Genomic DNA, 19,329 nt, shown 5'->3' with positions numbered 1-19,329 from the left:
CTGATCCCGTTCCACAGCGCAAACCATGCTGTGGGAGGTGAGCAAACCCCAGAAGTCACTTGGGGAGTATACTTATGATCTAAAATAAATGCTAATGCATTTAGGATTATACTTCTGAAATAAAAGCAGGGGAAGCCTACCTGCTTGCAAGCTGACTAATGTGAGTTGTCACCAGTTTCAGTGGAAAAGCTGATATTTTCTTTATTGTTCTGAAACCTAGTGTGATTGTTCTGCATTTTTTAAGATGTCCAGTTCCAGAAAAACATTTAGCACATTAAAGCAATTGAGAGAATGAACTGTTAAGACTATGAACTATTATTAATCTGTTCTTTTTTAAACTACTTGTATACAACATGAATCTATTAAATATATTGTATATCTGTGCTGACTCTTGCCAGCAACTAAGCACTCTCTAGCTGCTCATTCACTGCCCTCACAGCAGGATGAGAAAAACTCATCAAGATAAGGACTGTTTGATAAGTTAATGAAAGGGAAAGGTGGAAAAAATTAAAAGCAACTCTAAACACAAAAACAAATGAAGCAAAGATTCACCCTCTCACCAGCAGACTGCTGCCCAGGCAGTCTACAAGCATCTACTACCTTGAGAACACCACCCTCCAGCTTTATTGCTGTGTGTCATGGTAGACAGTATGGCATATCCCTGTGGTAGGTTTAAGTCAGCTGTCCTGGCTGGGTTCACCCTTGGCCTCTTGCCCAACCCAATCCTCCTTGCTGCAAGGCAAAGCAGTTTGACACCAGCTGAAATATCCATGTGTTATCAGCACCATTTTAGTCACAAATGCAAAACACAGCACCATATGGGCTGCTCTGAACAAAGTTAACCTATCTCATCCAGACCCAATGTGATATCTTTCCCCCTCTAGCATCTAATTAGGAGGGCAGAGGCCTGTCATAGCAGCATAATCATTAACTGATTTTCAGGCTGCATCAGCCCAAATGTTTAAATGCACCGCAGTATTAAATATGACTGGATAAATTCTTAAAAATAAATGTGGCCATTGGTTCTCAATGAATGGGGATCTCTGCCACCCAAAAGACATTAGAAATGCCACTGGGTAAAGTCATTATATTGACCTTGGTAGATGTTAATTCTGATCCTTAAATAAGGAGAAAGAGTTTTTACTAAGAATAAAGAGGGAGAAAAGTTTAAAATATTTACAAATTAAATTATTTTTTGTTAATCTATTTGTTACTATTTCTACTTAGCATACTTCCTTCTTAAGAAATGTTCAGGAGCAGCTGTTATAGCTGAAAATGTAACTCCTAAGCTGCAAAACTAGATTAGGGTAGTGCTATGTGGGGGAATTGTCAAGAAAGTGAGTTCAGATTAATGAAAGTTTTATGTAATTTCTCCAAGATATTTTAAACAAAGCAGAGAAAATGAACGGATGAGACCTGTCAATGTTTCTGAGTGGTCTTTGTGTTTTTGTACGTTATTTTAACGTTTTCTTAAACTGTCTGCAATTTTAGCTGGCTTGAAAAGTGAGCCACTGTCGTCAACAGTGGAAGTTCTGGTATCACTTAACTAAGCTACAATTTTGAGGATAAGAACACAAGGTTACAGTGAAATTTTGCTATGATCTGCCATTTGCTCAGTCTGGTGGTTCACAATAAATTACAGCAGCATTGCAGTAAATAATGACAGTGTTACAGGAGCACAGAAGGTAATATCATTCGATAGAAATAAGAATTTTGTCACTCATATGAAGAAATAAAACCATCATGGGAGAAATTAAAAAGAAAACTTCACCTCTCTCATTTTTTAGTAAAATAGTAACCATACTCCAGCTGTAGTACAGCTGTACAGTTGTGCTTAGAAACTTCTCCCAGTATTAGTTAGTTGTCTTAAGTGAAAAGGAGAAAAGAAAAATTGTCACTAACTTGACCCAAGGGGCTGTCCAACAGATTTATTTGCCCTCAATAAATGGAAATTCAGATAAAAATGATTTTTAAAATCTGTAAGTTTCTGTTAGCGGAATGCATGCATCTCATCATTATATTTGCAGTGATCGACATGTTGGAAAAATTTTCTCCAAATCGTCCTCCTTCTTAGATTATGTCAGGAAGTCTCTGAAAAAACTGGAACTGGATGATTCAGAGGTGAGTTGCTAAACAGAGACTGCATGAAATCCTTATATGCATGTAAGTTCATGAGCTCAGCACCATACTGCAGTGTTTAGACTGTGCTGTGTTCATGTATTGCTAATACATGATATAGAAAGAAAGAAAAAATAGAAAGTTTATATGTTGCTATATAAAGTACTATTAATAGAGCTGATCTCTATTTTGATTGTATTTCTATTAAAATATGTTATTGTTTGTTTATTTTGTACATTATCATTTAATATTATATTTCTATTAAGAAATATGTCACAGTTGTTTCATGTTTTTTGGAAAGTCCTTTTCATGTATCATTCCTTTGGAAAGCTTTGTTTTTCTAATGACTAAAGAGAAAACAATTGTCTTTTATTCATGATGCTGATTATCAGAATTTTTGAAGGCCTTTCCAGTGTTTTTGAAGATACTCCTACAAATCCCCTTTGAGGCAAAAGAAATGTTCTAGACACTCTGTTTCATACATGCAGTTACTTGGAGAAAACTAAAGCCTTTTACGTGCTAAGTGAAGTAGGTATGAAGAGTTTCTTCCCTGAGGTGATACTGTGCATCCTGCTAAAAGTGACTCTTGCACCCTTGTAAACCCAGCTAATATACTATCCTATACAGAGATGTTGTTTTTTTCATCTGTACTTCTTTTTAAAATGAAAGCAATTGAAAAAGGAAAAAAAAAAAAAAAAAAAAAGGAAGCATGAAATATATATGTTGACCAATTTAAATTTTCATTTCCCTGGCAATATTTTCTTGATTCCCTTGGACACCTTTTGAAAGTGAAAAACATAACATTATAGCGCCTAATACTGATCATTCCATCCATGCAGTGTGCTTCTTATACAGTTTGGTTCCCAAAGAATGTCCTATTGATTGTAGCCTTCAGACAGTCTCCATAAGCAGCCTTTGAAGATGTTCTCCGGTACTGCCTCTGTGTATGGAAAAGCTTGATCCTTTTTTTTTTTCCCCTGCAAATTAAGTTAAGGAGAAATGGTAACCTTTTAAAATAACTTTCCCAGGTAGAGAGAAAGAAGTACAAAACCGGGATTCAAACTTGAAAGGTCTTTTGCAATTTGTTTATGTTCTCAAGCGCCTTGTGTTGTATCTTTACAATACAGCTGCTAAGTTGGTCAACAGATGGCAACCTAGCATTAGGCACGGAATATGGCTGTGTGAATGGAAAATCCTGGCTGCACTGTAAGATTAAGCTATGCAACGGATATGTTAGAAAGTGTTTTGCAGAATATTAAAAAAAAATACTAAAAATCAAAGAAAAAGTAGATGTGGCAAGCATGTCAAATACTTAAATTGAATGTTGTAGTAGTTTTTGGTAAATCAGTGCTTAATATACAAAGTTGAACTGTGTAATCAATTAGAATTTGCAGGCGCATCAAACCATAGGGTAAAAATGTGAAACAAACAGCTAAAAGACCAAATAATAGCAATTGCTGGTGGAATCTTGCTTACAGCTTTAAGAAAAAGACTTCTGCCACATTTTTTTTAAAAGGGATATTTTTTTTAAAGGATTCTTAATTTGAAAATATTCTTAGTTTAAAAGGATTAAATTCTGTTTGCTAACTGAATTACCTGTTAGCTTTTCTATATATATAGATGCTAACATCACACATTGCACTGGTTTAAAGTAACTGCTGGCGTCTTCCTTATCGTGTGTGCAGTCGCCCAAAAGCAGCAGTGGATTGTTTGTGTTACAGCCAGTTTAATGAATTATTGATTAAATTCTGCTGGTAAAGAGTTACACATTCTTTTCTTTAAAAATAGTGAGCATGGAAACTTCATGATAACATGCCTGATTTTAGAAGTGCTGCCTTTTGCTAGAAAGGCTCTGGGCAAGGCTGCCCTGGGAGAAGTGTATCTCAGCACCACTTCAATCTGCATTCTTGTGTGGGAGCTGAAGATCTCATTCAAGTAAATGCTCGTTTTTGCTCATGTTTCTCATTTTCATGTGCAGCTGGCTGACAACTGAGTTTTATGCCAATCAAAACAATATTATTTTTCATTTTCCAGCTACATTCAAATCTGCAGCAGTATAAAAGCGGTGCTATTTTGATGGTAGGGTGAGAAAAGTTGTTACTGCTCTCTCAATGGTGGCTCTGATATTGCAGTTTTCATAGTGGAGTCAGCACTATATCTACACAGTATTGGAGAATGTGTTAAATTCCTCTCTTCAGAAAAAAATACTTACATAGCTAAAAATGTGATGAATGTTATGCACTTGCTCTCACAGACAACAAATCAAGGAGAAATTTATGCAGAATTTGTTTGCTAGTTCTGTTTTTAAAATTGAACAAAAGAGCAGCTGCACTGCATAGACCAAATGTCTGCTCTGTCTCTGGTGGTGGCCAAAAATTGGTCATTGAGGAAAAGTGCAAGTAAAGAGTAAGCATAAGTGGATAGTACCACCGCAGTAACCAAAAACATGCCCGTCATTCACTGATAAAGGAGTCAATCGTTGTCTTCATTCATCAGTTTCTTTCAGTAATGTTCAAAAAACAGCTAAGTAAAGCTTGGTCAAATCAGAAGTGTCTCTTGCTTTCTCAGACCTGGAAAAATAGAGAGAGTGAGGGCAACTGCCTGAAAAACCCGAACTACCTCAATGCTCACTCATGTGAGTATCTGCGTTTTGCTAAGTGAGGGCTTATCTGAGGGCTCTTCTCAGGTATTCAGGTACCTCAACCCCATCAGTTCATCACTGGAACAGCGCCTCTTTCACATGTGAAATAGATGAGAAGGTCTTTGCTGATCAGAAATGAGACTCAGAGCCTTTATGAAAAGATTGTCAATCAAGACTGAGTGAGAGTGAGACAGGATAGTAATATATATATATTTTTTTTTCCCCTACAAAAAGTAGCATTTACCAGTCACCCATTCGTTGTTACCAGTTACCCTTCAGGGACTGAAGTTTCCCATTACCTTAGCCAAAATAATTTCCTCCGTAGTCTTTCTTATCAATGTAGAAGAGCCTGTCAATTCCAGATTACACACTGAGATGTAAATGAACTCTTTTCCTGCCTTTTGTTTGAAGACCATTCCTTGGGGTAGTAAAACTGAGGCATGCACCATGACTGTCGAATGTCTGACAAAATATTCTCATTTTGTGAGGGCAGAGAGGGGTTTTCTAGTGTGAGCTTGATGCTTCACAGGTATGGTTATATTGCTCCTAGATTCAGAACTAATGGAATTGCTTTGTGGGCCATGGATCACTGTGCAGGGCTTCAGTAACTGGCGTGGATACACACAGAGGCAGTATTTTATTCCAGGTTGTTTTTCTCCCTGCGTTCCCATACAATCCATGTTGTACAGACAGAGCATTCAGTGTTGCTTAGATATGGAATAAATTCTTTCTATCAGGCTTCTTCTCCCTTTTATTCCCTTTTTGCCTAATTTAACGTGAGCGTGGGACTCATGTGAGAGAATGAAGTGCTCATCCCAGTTCCTTCTCCTGATGGAGCTGCCCTCTCATGCACTGTCAGTCTCACTTCTTTCGAGCAGTAAGGGCAGCTGTTCCTTCCTCTTGGTGCATTTCTTCAGCATGATGTGTTTCCACTGTTTGTGGCCTTCTTGCAGATAGATTTAAGTGTTCTTAAATCGCCCTGTGTCCTGTTCCTATTGGGACAAATCAGGCAAAAGGTTGTTCACAGGGTGATGAAAGGTTATGGGCTTAGCAGGTTAAGGCTGGGAGGCTCAGGGACCTGCAGTCTAGCCAGGATGACGACTGTTCTGTTAAGTTTAGGAGTTGGACTCAATGATCCTCATAGGTCTCTTCCAACTTGGGATGCTCTGTGACTCTAAGTGGGAACCTCAGCGGGTAAAGCTGCTCAGCAAGCAAGCTGGCCAGGATTCATTTCAGGACAGAATGCTATTTAATGCCACATCTGATTGCAGGAAGATATACAGGGCTGGAAACACTCCTGACACATCCGCAAAGAAAAGCTATTAGTCACTGTGATTTCATCTCCTGCTATACTTACACTGTAGCTGCTGCTAGGGGCTAATAGCATATAAGGTAGTTACTTTGTCTTAGTCAAAATATTTCACAAATCACTTAACCCTTTGAGATGTAGGCATATGCTGGGGAGGTAGAATAGAAGTTTTGAAGGTAGGGTCACCTTAAGCTTCCATGAACAGAGAAGTTTTTTGCCAGTCAGTGAGTGTGTTGTGGCAGATTCACTTGGTTTTGTTTAACTGAGCTTCCAGGTCTCCTGTGACTGGTGTTTTTAAGTTCTGAACCACCCAGTGACTGAACGTAACCTGAATTTGCTTCCTGCTGAAAAAATCATTGATTTGGTGAACAACCTGAGATAAGAATCTGCAACAGTGAACAGATGGTTAACGCACACCTTCCACCATTCCTGTTTGCTGTAGCCCTGACCAGACTTCTTAAAAACAGCTGCCACCCATTTGTCTTTTTTTGACCCTGGGCTTCAGGTAGAACATCTCTCAAAGATCTACAGCTGTCAGCTCTGAACTGCTGGATCAGCAAAGGGCACTGGACCTGTCTGTGAGGTGTTGAACCCATCACAGTAGCAGTGAAATTAATAACACAGTAACAGAAACTCATGTCCTGTGAAAAGCTCATTTGTCATCGTACATGATTTAAACAGCTTTCATATTTGATATATTATGGCTAGCAATGTTAGAATATTTTGAAGTCTTCATTTAGCTATGTAGCTAAATGTGGGTATAAGTAATATCATCCTGCATATTTTGAAAAGGTTATGTATTTAAAGCATATTTAATTAAATGAACACATTAGCAATTTATTTTGCTACAATAACTGATTCTTTTTGGTTTATTTATAATTAATAATTGATAAATAATTATATATAATTTTCTATTATTTTTCTGAATGTTTTTTCCATTTAATGCATATCATTAAATCATGAAATAATCCTTTTCATACAGTAGTTATGTTTGCATTTTTTAATATCACTAAATAAATCCAAAGAGATCTGAAATACAGTGGCCTTCTTAGTTCAGATCTTCTGGAATTCCTATACTACTTCCTTTTTGGTACATTGACTTTGTACTTTTGCAAACTCTGTAGTTTCTAATTTTGAGTAATAAAACTTATGAGAGAAAACTGAAAATATTTGTATGAAATTGTACTAATTATTTAGTTTGATAATTGGTTATTTTTTGTCAGACAAACTTTATTTTCTGATAGTTTTGGATACACTTGATGTATGTTTCATATGGCTATAGTGTGTTTTAAAGAAATAGAAAAAAAACAATAGTTTTTAAGGGAACTAGCAGTAGAGCATGTGTGAATTTTGGCTTTCATTTTGATGAAGTAAACACCTTATAGTTATGTTAGCCTATATGTATTTGTAAAGCCTGAAACTAAATAGCTGAGCTGAGTGATAATATATCAAGTAACAAAGAAAGTCAAAATTCTGAGTTTTATAGGACTAATAAAAAAGCTTATTCTATTGATTTTTTTTTAATAAAATGAGGATATATTAATTTTAAAAACAACTAGTTTTGCACAAGGAGCATAGATACACTCTTAATCCAAGTTCCATGTAATTTATCACTATTTCAATAGTGCAGTTTTAACATATGTTTCCTTTTTATAATTGCTCAGATGGCAAAGTGAACATGGTTTAAGGAGATGTCTTCTCTTATGAGCCAGTTATTCATGTTAGCTAAATCTATATTTAATGTATTGGGTTCATTCCTGAATACATTTTCAGCAGACATAACTTATGCTCTGCCTGCTTGCATGTATTTACATGATAAGAGTACTCTTTCTAAAATGAATACAAAAACAGTTCCAATTTACTGTGTTCAGATTCCTGCAGTATTAGATGAAAGCAAGGCCTAGAGCCAAGAACTTGAAGATGGAACTGTCAGAGACCCCTCTGAGGAGAAATGGATGTCCCAAGCACAGAAGTGCATTGTGAAAATGCTGCAGTAAATATACCTTGCAGACAGCTTCACAATGCATGGCTGATAAAATGTTCTGAAGCACCTCTGGAGTTTCTTGGGATCCATCCCTACTATGCATTTTTCCCCCTTCTGGTCTAAATCAGGGCCTATCCAACAAGCCTTCGCAAGCTTCATGGTCCCTCTGTGACATGCAGGTAGAAGCCCTGTTCCCCCGTGTTTGATCTTAGTGCAGTCTGTGTTGTGAGCTGTCCTGGATTTAGTCCCTCACCATGTTCTACTCATGTTGTAGTGAGTAGGTTTTGAAGATGTTCCTTCTCCTTTACGCAGTTTATCATGTGTGTTTCCTAGTTTGGTCCTACATCTGTGTTTCAGATCTGAATGATCTTTCAATTCATTAAGCTTGAATGCAACTGTGACAAATTATGCTGAGCAGAATGCTGTAAACCATATAACTAAGAGACACTGTGCTCTGTACATGTTATTGCCAAACAACATTTCAATTAAATCAGCAGGTGAGCCCAGGGCAGGATGAAAAGCCTCTGTCCTTATGGAGCTTGTGAGGATAACTTGCATTACAGTATTTAGAGAGCTAAACTTTTTAAAAACAATATATTTGAAAGTTCCATCCTTCCAAGAAAATGTTTATTAACTTTTCCAGTTATGTGAGAACACTCTAGAGTAAGAGAATCCATCCATCTTTATCTATTCAAATTTTGCTAAAGTGGTTTTTGATACGAATTTCTGATTCATGTTACAAGATTTTGACTAAAGAAGCATGGCATTCTCTGAGCCTATCTTATAGGATTAGCTGAGTTTCTGAACTTAAATTCAACACCAATATGAACTCTTTAACTGAAGAGATTTCCTAAATTCAAACGGCAGAACATATTATTCATTTCCCATATGTAACGTTACTCAGTTTCCAAAACTTGACATACAGAAACTTTCTAAGAGTCTTAACTACAGAATAACTGCTTGCAAATGCAGAAGTTTTTGTGTGCTATATGAGATGCCAGAGAGCTAAGCCAGTTTTGTTTTCAAGTAGATTGCTTAAAAGAATGCCACTAAAAAATCTTCTGAGAACTTGGTGGTTGTATGGGAATATTTATTTTTTCACTTGTCTGCTAACTTGCATTGAAAGAAGCTACTTTCTTGGAAGTCAAATATTATGAAAGTATGCCACACAGCTGCTACTCTGAAAAGTCTGTGCCTGGTCCTTTTGCTGTGATAAAACACATAAGAATGCCTTCTCCATTTTTTGGCATTTGCTAATGTCTCCTGAAAACACCTTTCTGCTGTGTTCTGATTACAAAGTTAATAAATGCCTACCTTGACTTGGTAGAAGAGAATATTATAAAATGCAGTTAGCAAATGAAGGTTCTTCCACTTAGACATAAAAGGAAGAATTGTATTGCACCACTTAATTTTACTGTTATTTTTAAATTGCTTAAGAGCCACATACTTAGACTTGGGGAACTGTCAGTAGTGGAATCGAATGAAACATTAAAACATGAACAAACTTGTACATACATAACACTGCTTGGCAGGAAAAAGAGTTTTGCAGAAATGAGAAAAATGTCTGATCCCACCATATTCAGTTTTGAGGATTTTAAATGGAAGTGAACACCTCAAACTTTATATTTCTGTTGTTATTTAAGGAAATATTTAATGAAGGCTCAGGTAACATTTGTGTTACCTGAGTGTATAAGATATACCCTGCATATATATGCTGCATAATGCTGTTTTCGAGTATAATTGCTTTTCAAAAAGGCAAAATACTATCCCAATTATGGTAGCATAGCTTTTCAGTCTTGACAGCAGTTTCAAGCAGTGTGACTGTTGTGTTAACCCGGTAGGCAGCTCAGCGCCATGCTCGCTACCCCACAGTGGGTACAGGAGGGAACTGGGTGTTGAGATAATTTTAATAGGACAGGAAAGGAAGGGAAAATAATAATAATGATGATTAAAGAATATACAGAACAAGTGATGCAGAAGTGCAAGTGACCCATGCCCAGCCAGTCCCTGAGCAGCAGCTCCCCACCCCATCCAGCTCCCTCAGTTTTATCATTCACCATGATGCCATATGGTATGGGAGAGCCCTTTGGCCTGTAGTGGCCAGCTGTCCTGGTTCTGTCCCCTCCCAGCTCCTTGTGTTCCCCCAGCTCCTCACTGGTAGGGCAGGACAAGAAGCTGAAATGTCCTTGGCTCCATGAGCACTGCTCAGCAACAACTAAGACATCAGTGTGCTTCCAACATTACTCTCACAATGAACGCCAAACACTGCACCAGCCCAGCTACTTGGAATAAAATCAACACTATCCCAGCGGAAACCAGGACTGGGACTTTTACTTCAATTAGATTTACAAATAATATAGATTGTGTTTCAAATGAAGTTCTAAATAAACATAAGTTTCTCAGTAATTAAATTATATGACAAACAAAAATTTTTTTAACTGCCTTAGTCATGAGAAAATTGTAAAAAGTGGCTCTGTAGGATGGTCTCCCAAGGATTTTGTACTGAGGCTGCTCTGCTGAAGGGTTCTTATTACTCTCTGGTACTCTTGCTGGTGTTCATGATAGTGTTGGTACAAGAAGAGAGAGCAGACGTGAGTGTGCAGTCAGATTGGGGGAAAGCACTCTCTTGGGGCAGCAAAGAGAAACACATCTGTTTAACCTGACTGTGGGACAGGATCTGTAGGATTTGGCTCTCCTTTGAAGAGGGTGTGCAGACAGGAAAAGACTTTCTTCAGTTCAATCAAAGTGTTCTTAGCCTGGGGAAAGACACAGCTCTGAGAAAAGACTCTCTGGAGAAATGCCAAGTGTGGTATTCCTCATTGTCACCCACCTTGTGCCCATCTGCTTTCTTTTCAGCATGTGCTCTATCAGCACATTTGTGCGAATGCTTTATAGCACTGTGCTTGGGCATGCAGCACCTCATCTGCTCTTGAGGATTTGCTGACAGCCTCACAGTGTTTGAAGCCTGAAGATGTGCCCACCGTAGGGCTCAGTGCCACCTCCAGCATGTGGTGGTGCTGTAACAGGGACAGTGGGAATGTGACTGCCCTCTAATCCCTCTTGCTTTTTTTGGCTATTTCAGCCTCCACATCAGTCCACAACGAGATTGATTACTTTGAAAGAAAGGATGCACTACCATCATAGTGCAAAGAGAAGAAGCACTTTTGCTGGTAAAAATCAGGAGCTAAATCAGCAAAGTATACTGGCCAAAAACTCTTTATGCATTGAACCTTACTGGAATATTAGTAACATAAGCTATATCTTAGAGTGCAGAATTATTACTAAGACAAAGGCATGATATATGTTTTTAGGTTCCTTCACACATTTTGACTCATGCTGTGAGTTGATATTAACAACATCACCATCACAACGTAAGAAAAAAAGTTCTGTGCATGTATATAAAATTTCTTATACATTCACAAATCTGCATCATCAGAGAATAATTGTACACACAATTCCAATGGCTTAAATGGGGCTTTCTTTGCATGTATAAGTCCAATTCTGTCCAGAAAATGTGAACAATAATTTATTGTGCCTCACCTAGGAAGGGCAGCTGAAGAATGTGCTGGGTGCCCTTGAAGTCCTGAAGCCAGGTGGCAAACTGCTGTGGTTTCAAGGCCAGCATAATCTGGGTTTTGGTCTCCCTTCAGATAATCAATCACATAGCTAGGGACCACTTACCCTTTTCGTGCCCTTTTCTGTCAACAGTTTTCCGTGGTCACTGTCTCGCTTTCAGCTGGCCTGAAGTATTCAAACCAAACTTTTAATTGAGGTGCAGTTTGGAATATTACCTAATCTGTCCATGACAGCAGGATGCATTCTGTCAGTGTGCTGAGCGAGGAGGGAGTGCAAAAGTGTTGACAAGTGTGGCTACATCCAGGAGACATTTCTGACCCAACTTTTTATTTGCAAAACATTTCATGGTTTGTTTTGTTTTAATTGAAATGATGCATGTTGAAAAATGGAGACCAGAAAGGATGCAATAGCAGAAAGGTTTCGTATTCATATTTTTACAAATACAGATCTTTATATTTTAATACCAAAGAGCCTGTAATTTCAAAAATCCATTATACTAAAACCCTTTTAATTCTCAGTTGAAATGAAAAGCTTATAGGGCAGAGTTCAAATAAACTATTTTGTTTATCTCAAGACTGATGTATTTTAGTTGCTTTGGCTCTTTATAGAGGGGAAAAAACCCAACCAAAATAATAAAACAACAACAACAAAAAACTTTAGATATTTGAACAGCTTTACTGAAAATAAAATACCAAGAAGGCTGAAACTGTCAGTGCATTAGTACCTCTGGGTCAGCTTTTTGACCTTGCTGCTCTACTTTGAAAAAGTACTTTCTAAATTAAAAAATATGCATGTATAACTCAAGGGCTATAAAAGTGCTTCAGAGTGAGAATTTTGTATCTTTCCTAAAAAATGCTTGTCTAATCTTTTTAATACTTCCCATGATAGAAACAGACTTCTCCAGTCCTGAATTAATTTCACAGAAAAAATTGTTCAAGTTTTTGATTGATTTTTTTTTTTTCCTCCAAAGCAAGCTCATGCATTTTTATCCAACCTGCTGTAGATACACAGAACAACCTTCCTTATTTGTTGGTGACAGCCTTGCAAAATCTGTTATTGTGCCCATTCTAAATTTTCTCTTCTTTAACCTTATCAGTTCCAGTTCTCTAAATCTCTCTTCACAGGTCATATATTCTAGATTTCTGATCTCTTTTCAGAAAGATATGGAGCTCTTTCTTAGGGATTTTTCAGATAGCTCATGCTTTGAAATCTGGTGCCCCAAATGGATACAGCATTCCAGCTCAAGCTTTACCACTGCCAAGCAGAATTGAAAGATTAATTCCTGCTCTTTGCAAGCTGTTCTTCCATACACATTGCAGTATGATTGCTTTTTTTTTTTGCAGAAGCACAACTGTGACTCTTGCTCAGCTTGTGATCTGCTGTATCTCCCAGGTTGCCATGTGGTGTTTCCCATCAGGAACAGCTGAATATTTCTGCCTGAATGTAGTCCCTCCTGGTTTTCCATACAGCGTTTCAAACTCCTTTTCCAAGCAGTGCTCCCATTTCTGAAAATTATTAAAAATTTTTGCAATGCTTTCCTGTTGCACATATTCAGATTTAGTGTGGTTTCTGTTCTATCATTTGAGTTCTTAATGAAAACATTTTCCATTTTGTAATGGACCTTGATTCAGTATGAATTTTCAGTTGTTTAGAGACTCATTAACAGCAGCTCTCTGGTTATGGTTTTACACTCACTTTTCACTCACTTTAATCTAAGCCTTGTTTCTTATATTAGCTTTTGAAATTGTTGTGTGAAATGGTGTCAGAAATCTTGCTGAAGTCAGAATATATGACAGCCTTTTGTTTTTCTGTCATGACTCATAGAATCATAGATTGATAGATAGGAAAGACCAGAAAGATCATCCAGTCCCACCATTAACCCACGCCTGTGCCCACACTAGACCATGTCCCACAGTGCGATATCTACTCTTTTCTTGAACACCTCCAGGTACAGTGACTCCAGCACCTCCCTGGGCAGCTTGTTCCTATGCTTGAATTTTTTCCTGATATCCAAGTTGAACCTCCCCTGGTGCAACTAGAAGCTGTCACCTCTCATCCTCTGCTGGGAGAAGAGGCCAATCCCCACCTCATCACGACCTTCTTTTAGGCAATTGTAGAGTGAATACTCTCACCCACCTCCCAAGCAAACTGCCTTGTGATTTGAGTTTGCAGACAAACTCATTACTTATCTGCCTATCACTCCTTCTTTTTTATGTTTCCTGAGTATTTGTTCCGTTTTTTTTCAGTGCATTGAATTTGAACAGACTGCTCTAATAATGAAAGCCTCACATCCACCAGCCATCTGATTAACCATCTTTGCTCACTAATAGTGGTAGTGCTGAAGCCATTTCATTGCCTTCTTGGCTATGTTAGGATTGAGTCCATAATTACACACATGACCTGAAAACTTAGAATTTATGGAAATGTTTTTAGTTTGTTTTACTATTTTAGGCAATTAAATTTCCTTGTGACTGGGCACTACAAGTGCTATCTGCTGTGCTGCAGTGGCCACCACGGGCTGAAAGGAGAGGAGTATTTGGTTCAGCCAAGCTCTTGATCCGCTCTATCAAATTCAGCCCAAAGTCACCTCATTTGCAGTTATAGTGGCAATGCTGGCAGTGTTGAATCAAGTAATTGGGAAAAGAAGATGGGAATATATAGTAGTTCAAGGTGAATAGAAAAACTTTGATTTCAGACATGGCTTACTTGTAATACAATGACACAAAGTATTATTTCCAGAATCTGACAGTAGGTTTTGTAATGTGAAATACCATCCAGGAGTCCTAACTGAAGCATGTTATTCTGACACCAGACTCCAATCTTCATCTATTTAAATAAATCTCCTGGGCCAGGGGGTACAAGGGACGAGATTTATAGGAAAGGAAATGAGAATGTTATCTCCACTTTGCTGTGTAATACGCGTTTAAGAATGGCTAGAACTCTCTGAATAATGAATATATCTCTATGTCATGGTAGTGCAAAATACTGTCTGTAGAACAGTAATTGCAAATGAGAACTGAGAAACAGTTATTGGAAAATTGTTACAGACCTTAGTAAATTGCTAATTTCCAAAAAAAAAAAAAAAGCCATAGATTTCATTTTGTAGGATGACTTTCAATTATGATAAAAAACATATTTCATATTTCAAAACTAGAATGACTCTGATACTTTTTTTTTTTTTTTTTTTAATTCCTTGCAGCTCCCAGACAGCTGTATAATGGATTACTATGAAAAATACAAGCACAGAATGAATGAGCTTGAAGCATTTAATATGGTAAAAGTTATAAGATTAATACCGTTACCTTGTATATATGTGGTAGTTTAGAACAAAGCCCTGTTAAGTTTTATGTGGAGGTAGACTGTCTTACTTTCTGGTATGCAATCTCAAAAACAAAGCAGCTCCACTTCCAAACTTTGGAGCATATCTCATTCCAAAACTATATTAGGTGTCAGTAAAATAATAAAGCGAACACATGGAAGATTCTTTTTCAAGGGGGACCATTACCCTGGAAAATAAAATGTTAGTCTCCTTTTAAACCTAGAATGGTCTCCATGCAGTTATTTCATAAAAATTCTTTATATTAAAATGCATTATTTCCCTCTTTAAAATTGTTCTACCTCATATAATATCATTTTCATGTTGGACAACACTTCAAAAACAACTAATAATGTAGTTTTCTAGCTTTATGGCTTTCCATGTATTTTTGATCTTTAACGTAATCTGTTCTGAAGATGTCCATCCTACAAGGTGACATCTGTACAACAAAGCCCCTAGAAATTGATTGACCTTCCTGGTATTATTTTGTTGAAGTGGAGCCATTGGGAAGTGTATTGGCTCCCTTTCCCAAAATCATAACAGTATCTAATCTTTCTTTCAGCTAAAGGTTGTGCTAGCTCCCTGCATAGAAGTTTTGATACTTCTGGATCGTCTTTGCTACCTCAAGGAGCAGGTATTTTTGCATTACATTTTATGGTACCTAAAGGCTACATCAGAGAAATGAGACTATTTCAGCCCATTTATTACTGTGCAGACAAAAGTCTCTGTTGTAGAATTATTTTCTCATATTTGCAAAAGTATAAGCATTCATTCTATTTAGTATAAACATATGCCCAGCAGATGTTTTTATTTTCAGTAAAGCAGCAACAGTAAAGCTTAGGTTCATTTAATCTAATAGTAATTACAAGTCAATAAATGATAAAAAATGAATAAATTGTATATGCAACAAATCTCATTTAATATGACATAGAGATTATTAAAAAAAAATATTGGAAATGCAAGACAAACATTATACTGCACATTTTAGAGCTTCCAAAGGATATTTTGTAGAACATATAATTCAAGAAATTTTTAATTAGGTCCCATTACATTGTTTTTATTGTTTATTAATGAATATCTGTGATGAGAGAGGTACACTTTTTCCAACCTTATGGATCAACTGAAGTACATTTGATAAGCAAATGCTACTGTATTTACTCTATAATGATTTATGATACAGTATTTCTACTAACACTAATTTTGACCTTGACTTGATAAATTCAGAAGCATCAATCACTCTTTCTCTGCGCTGGTAAACGTATTTTTGGACAAGCAACAATTTTATTGGAGGACATGGTAGCATCTTCCAGCTCCTGCTTTGGTCCATGGTGAAAATGAAATTTTAATATAGTTTAAACCCATTCATGTGAATAGCTGTTTTTCCACTCTAAGCCTTTCATTTTAACAGCTTCTTTTTATCATATCTAAAAATTTACTTTCTTTTTTGCCACAGAACTTTTGGAACAACTGAGCTGTAGTAAATGTATGTTTTTGTTCTAGCTGGTATTTTTACAGAGAGACAATATGAAATATTTAAATAATGATGTATTTTCCCACATGCCAACCAGTTATAAATCACACAGAGATCTGTATGATTTCCAAGACAGGAGATCAGACTTGCTGCATTTAGTTCTAATTTACCTTTCCTAAATGTAATATACCCATTGATTTAATCTTGTACTGGTTGATTTACAAAATATGTTTAGGAAGAAAAAATAGAAATGATAAAAGCCATATGCAACATGAAGACCAGATCCAGCTGGCCTTATTCATTTGAAAAGTCAGTTAATTAGCTGCAGTAGTAGAATGTGCTGCATAAAACAAGTAGGACTTGATCCTTAATATAGTTTCTGTAGTTCAACTGGGAAAAAAAAAAGCTTTATTGATGAAGGAGGCGGTAAATTGTCATTTCATGGTTCCAGAAATAGTTTAATGACTTTAAGATATATCCTTCTTCGCATTTCCTTTTTTTTACAACAAACTTTCACTATTTTTATTGTTAGACAAGTGTTTTTCTCATTTTGCATTAGGAATTTTTTTTGGAGGGGAGAGGATAGGGGGGCAATGCGGATCTATTACCATATCTTAGCTTTTAAGTCAAAGACATTTTAATGTACTTCAATCATATATCGCTTTGCAGAACAACATTGCCTGGTCAGGACTTGTGAAGTTATTTGATCCTGTGAAATCCCCCAGATGCTGTGCAGTTATTGCTCTGAAGAAACAGTCGTGTCTTTAAGTGGAAGCAAACTGCAGATGGGTTGAAAGCGCTGAACTGATACTGCTGTTTCCTCATTGTTCTTTTTAATTGATTCCTCAAGTGTACCGATACATTTGGCAACTGTTTACTTTTCAGATACAAAAATAATAAATGCAATGCCTCTGTGAATTGTAAGAAATAAATTGTGATCTGTACCTCTTTTATAATCACCACTGCTTCCTCATGTCAGTTATTAAGTAATGCAGGACATATGATTTTCTTATAAAAGTTATGACCTGTATTATGTGATTAACATTTTAAAATAATTTTTATATTTCGTCTTTTTAAGGCACTATTCTTATCTATCAATGTCCTTCCTCTTGGTATTTTTAATTTCAAGATTATTCTTCCATAGAAATTTTCTATTTTTGCAATGGATGACATCAACAATCTTAGGCAAGCCTGGCTTTTTTCTTTTCTGGATTCAGACCACACATAGTTTAAACAGAAAATTAATCTGTGTTATAGACAAGAAGTGTGTAGACTAAGTAAGTCTTTGTACTTTCCTGCTCTCCAAGTGAACTAAGGCAGCTTACTGTAGAGCAACCTGAAGAGTCTAGAACCTTCTAAGACTAAATACTAAATACCCACAACGGGAGTTTAATATTAATCTTTTCTTCCTTCAGGCGTGTTCCTGACATGTCTTACTTGCCAGTGACTCTGAAAGAAACAACTGAGTGTGATGTAATCCATTGTATTCCAATATTAAATAATCAGCTGCCTTGCTGCATTTCATTCTAATCCTTGGGTTTTATGAGTAAGCTATTATCTGGCCCAAATGTGTTAGGTATAAGCATAAAAATTTTGGTGCCTAAATTAGTTGAAACTTTCTAGTTAGTTTCTGCTTAGCCATACTGACTTTATGAGTGAGAAATTTATTTGTTGATGTGCTCATCTCAATCTCATCTCCTTAAGCCTGCAGATATACTATCAATTAAAAAAAGACAAAAGTTTCTATTCTAACTCCTAGTGCTTTTATTAGAACTTTCCAGTGAATATAAAAAATAATTAATTACAGGGAGTATTAAAAAAGGCCGACCAATAAATAATAGAATTCAACATTAAAAAATAAAACCAGAGAATGCAACTTTGGTGGACAGCAAATGAGAGTAACAGAAAATATTTTTATATTAATTATATAGTGATATAGTAATAGATTTGGGAATCAAACTGAGATTCCAATCTAGGGAACGTTAAATCTTATTCTGTTTCAGTCTGCAAAATATAATGCGAGCTTTTGAGCATGGCCATTCAAGAAAAGGGAAGTAGTGTGTTTTTCTAACATGTCACATCTCTTTTCATGGATTCACTTGGAAGAAATAAATGTTTTTAGTAGTGTAAGTAATTTCACTGCTGTCTGTTTTAGGACTTTCAGTCCTTACTAGCTCAGTGGATCTGCTGAATGTGGTGCTGAATGTCCTAGTAATGGAGGACACTGAGAAGATGCAGTTACTGAACAACTTCTTTGCTTCAGTCTTTACTGCTACAACTGCCCCTCAGAAATTCCAGACCCTGGATACAAGAGTTGAGTCTAGAGAAAGGAAGACTTCCCTTGGTCAAGTAGTATCTGATCAGAGATCGTCTAGGCAAACTTTACCACAAATCCATGAGGCCCAATGGGATGCACCCATGAGGGCTGAGGTAACTGGCAGAAGTGACTGCCAAACCACTCTATCATCTTTGAAAGGCCACGGAGAATAGGAGAAGTTTCTGAGAATTGGAGGAAAGCCAGTGTCACTCCACTCTTCAGAAAGGGCAAGAAGAAAAATCTGGGCAACAGGCTAGTCAGACTCACTTTCATCCCTGAGAAAGAGATAGAGCAGCTTATTCTGGATGCCATCTCCAAGCAAGTGGAAGAAAAGGTTATCAGGAGTAGTCAGCATGGATTCATCAAAGGAAAATCATGTTTGAACAATATGGTAACCTATGATGTTATGACTGGCTGGGTAGATGAGGGGTGAGCAGTGGATGTTGTGTACCTTGACTTCAGCATGGCTTTTGACACTGTATCCCACAACATCCTCATGGATAAGCTTAGGAAGTGTGGGATAGAGAAGTGGTCAGTGAGATGGACTGAGAATTGGTTGACTGGTAAAGCTCTGATGGTTGCGATCAGCAGCTTGGA

The 19,329-nt window shown here is 36.9% G+C and overlaps 1 protein-coding gene across 1 annotated transcript in view; it reads left to right on the top strand.

Annotated features, from left to right (window-relative positions):
• Positions 1-17,183, top strand: part of METTL25 (methyltransferase like 25) — a gene marked incomplete at both ends in the record, with an annotated part of 55,110 nt that extends 37,927 nt beyond the window's left edge. The window contains 4 exons of the mRNA XM_079540497.1: positions 2,028-2,121; positions 14,828-14,902; positions 15,507-15,578; positions 17,085-17,183. Of these exons, the coding sequence (XP_079396623.1) occupies positions 2,028-2,121; positions 14,828-14,902; positions 15,507-15,578; positions 17,085-17,183 (340 nt within the window). The remainder of the gene's footprint in view (positions 1-2,027; positions 2,122-14,827; positions 14,903-15,506; positions 15,579-17,084) is intronic.
• Between the last annotated feature and the right edge of the window lie 2,146 nt (positions 17,184-19,329).

This window comes from Tetrao urogallus (genome assembly GCF_951394365.1).
Source record: "Tetrao urogallus genome assembly, chromosome: 1".
NCBI classification, from domain to species: domain Eukaryota; kingdom Metazoa; phylum Chordata; class Aves; order Galliformes; family Phasianidae; genus Tetrao; species Tetrao urogallus.
Note: the sequence above shows the minus strand (reverse complement) of the source record. Positions and strands in the feature narration are given on the sequence as shown.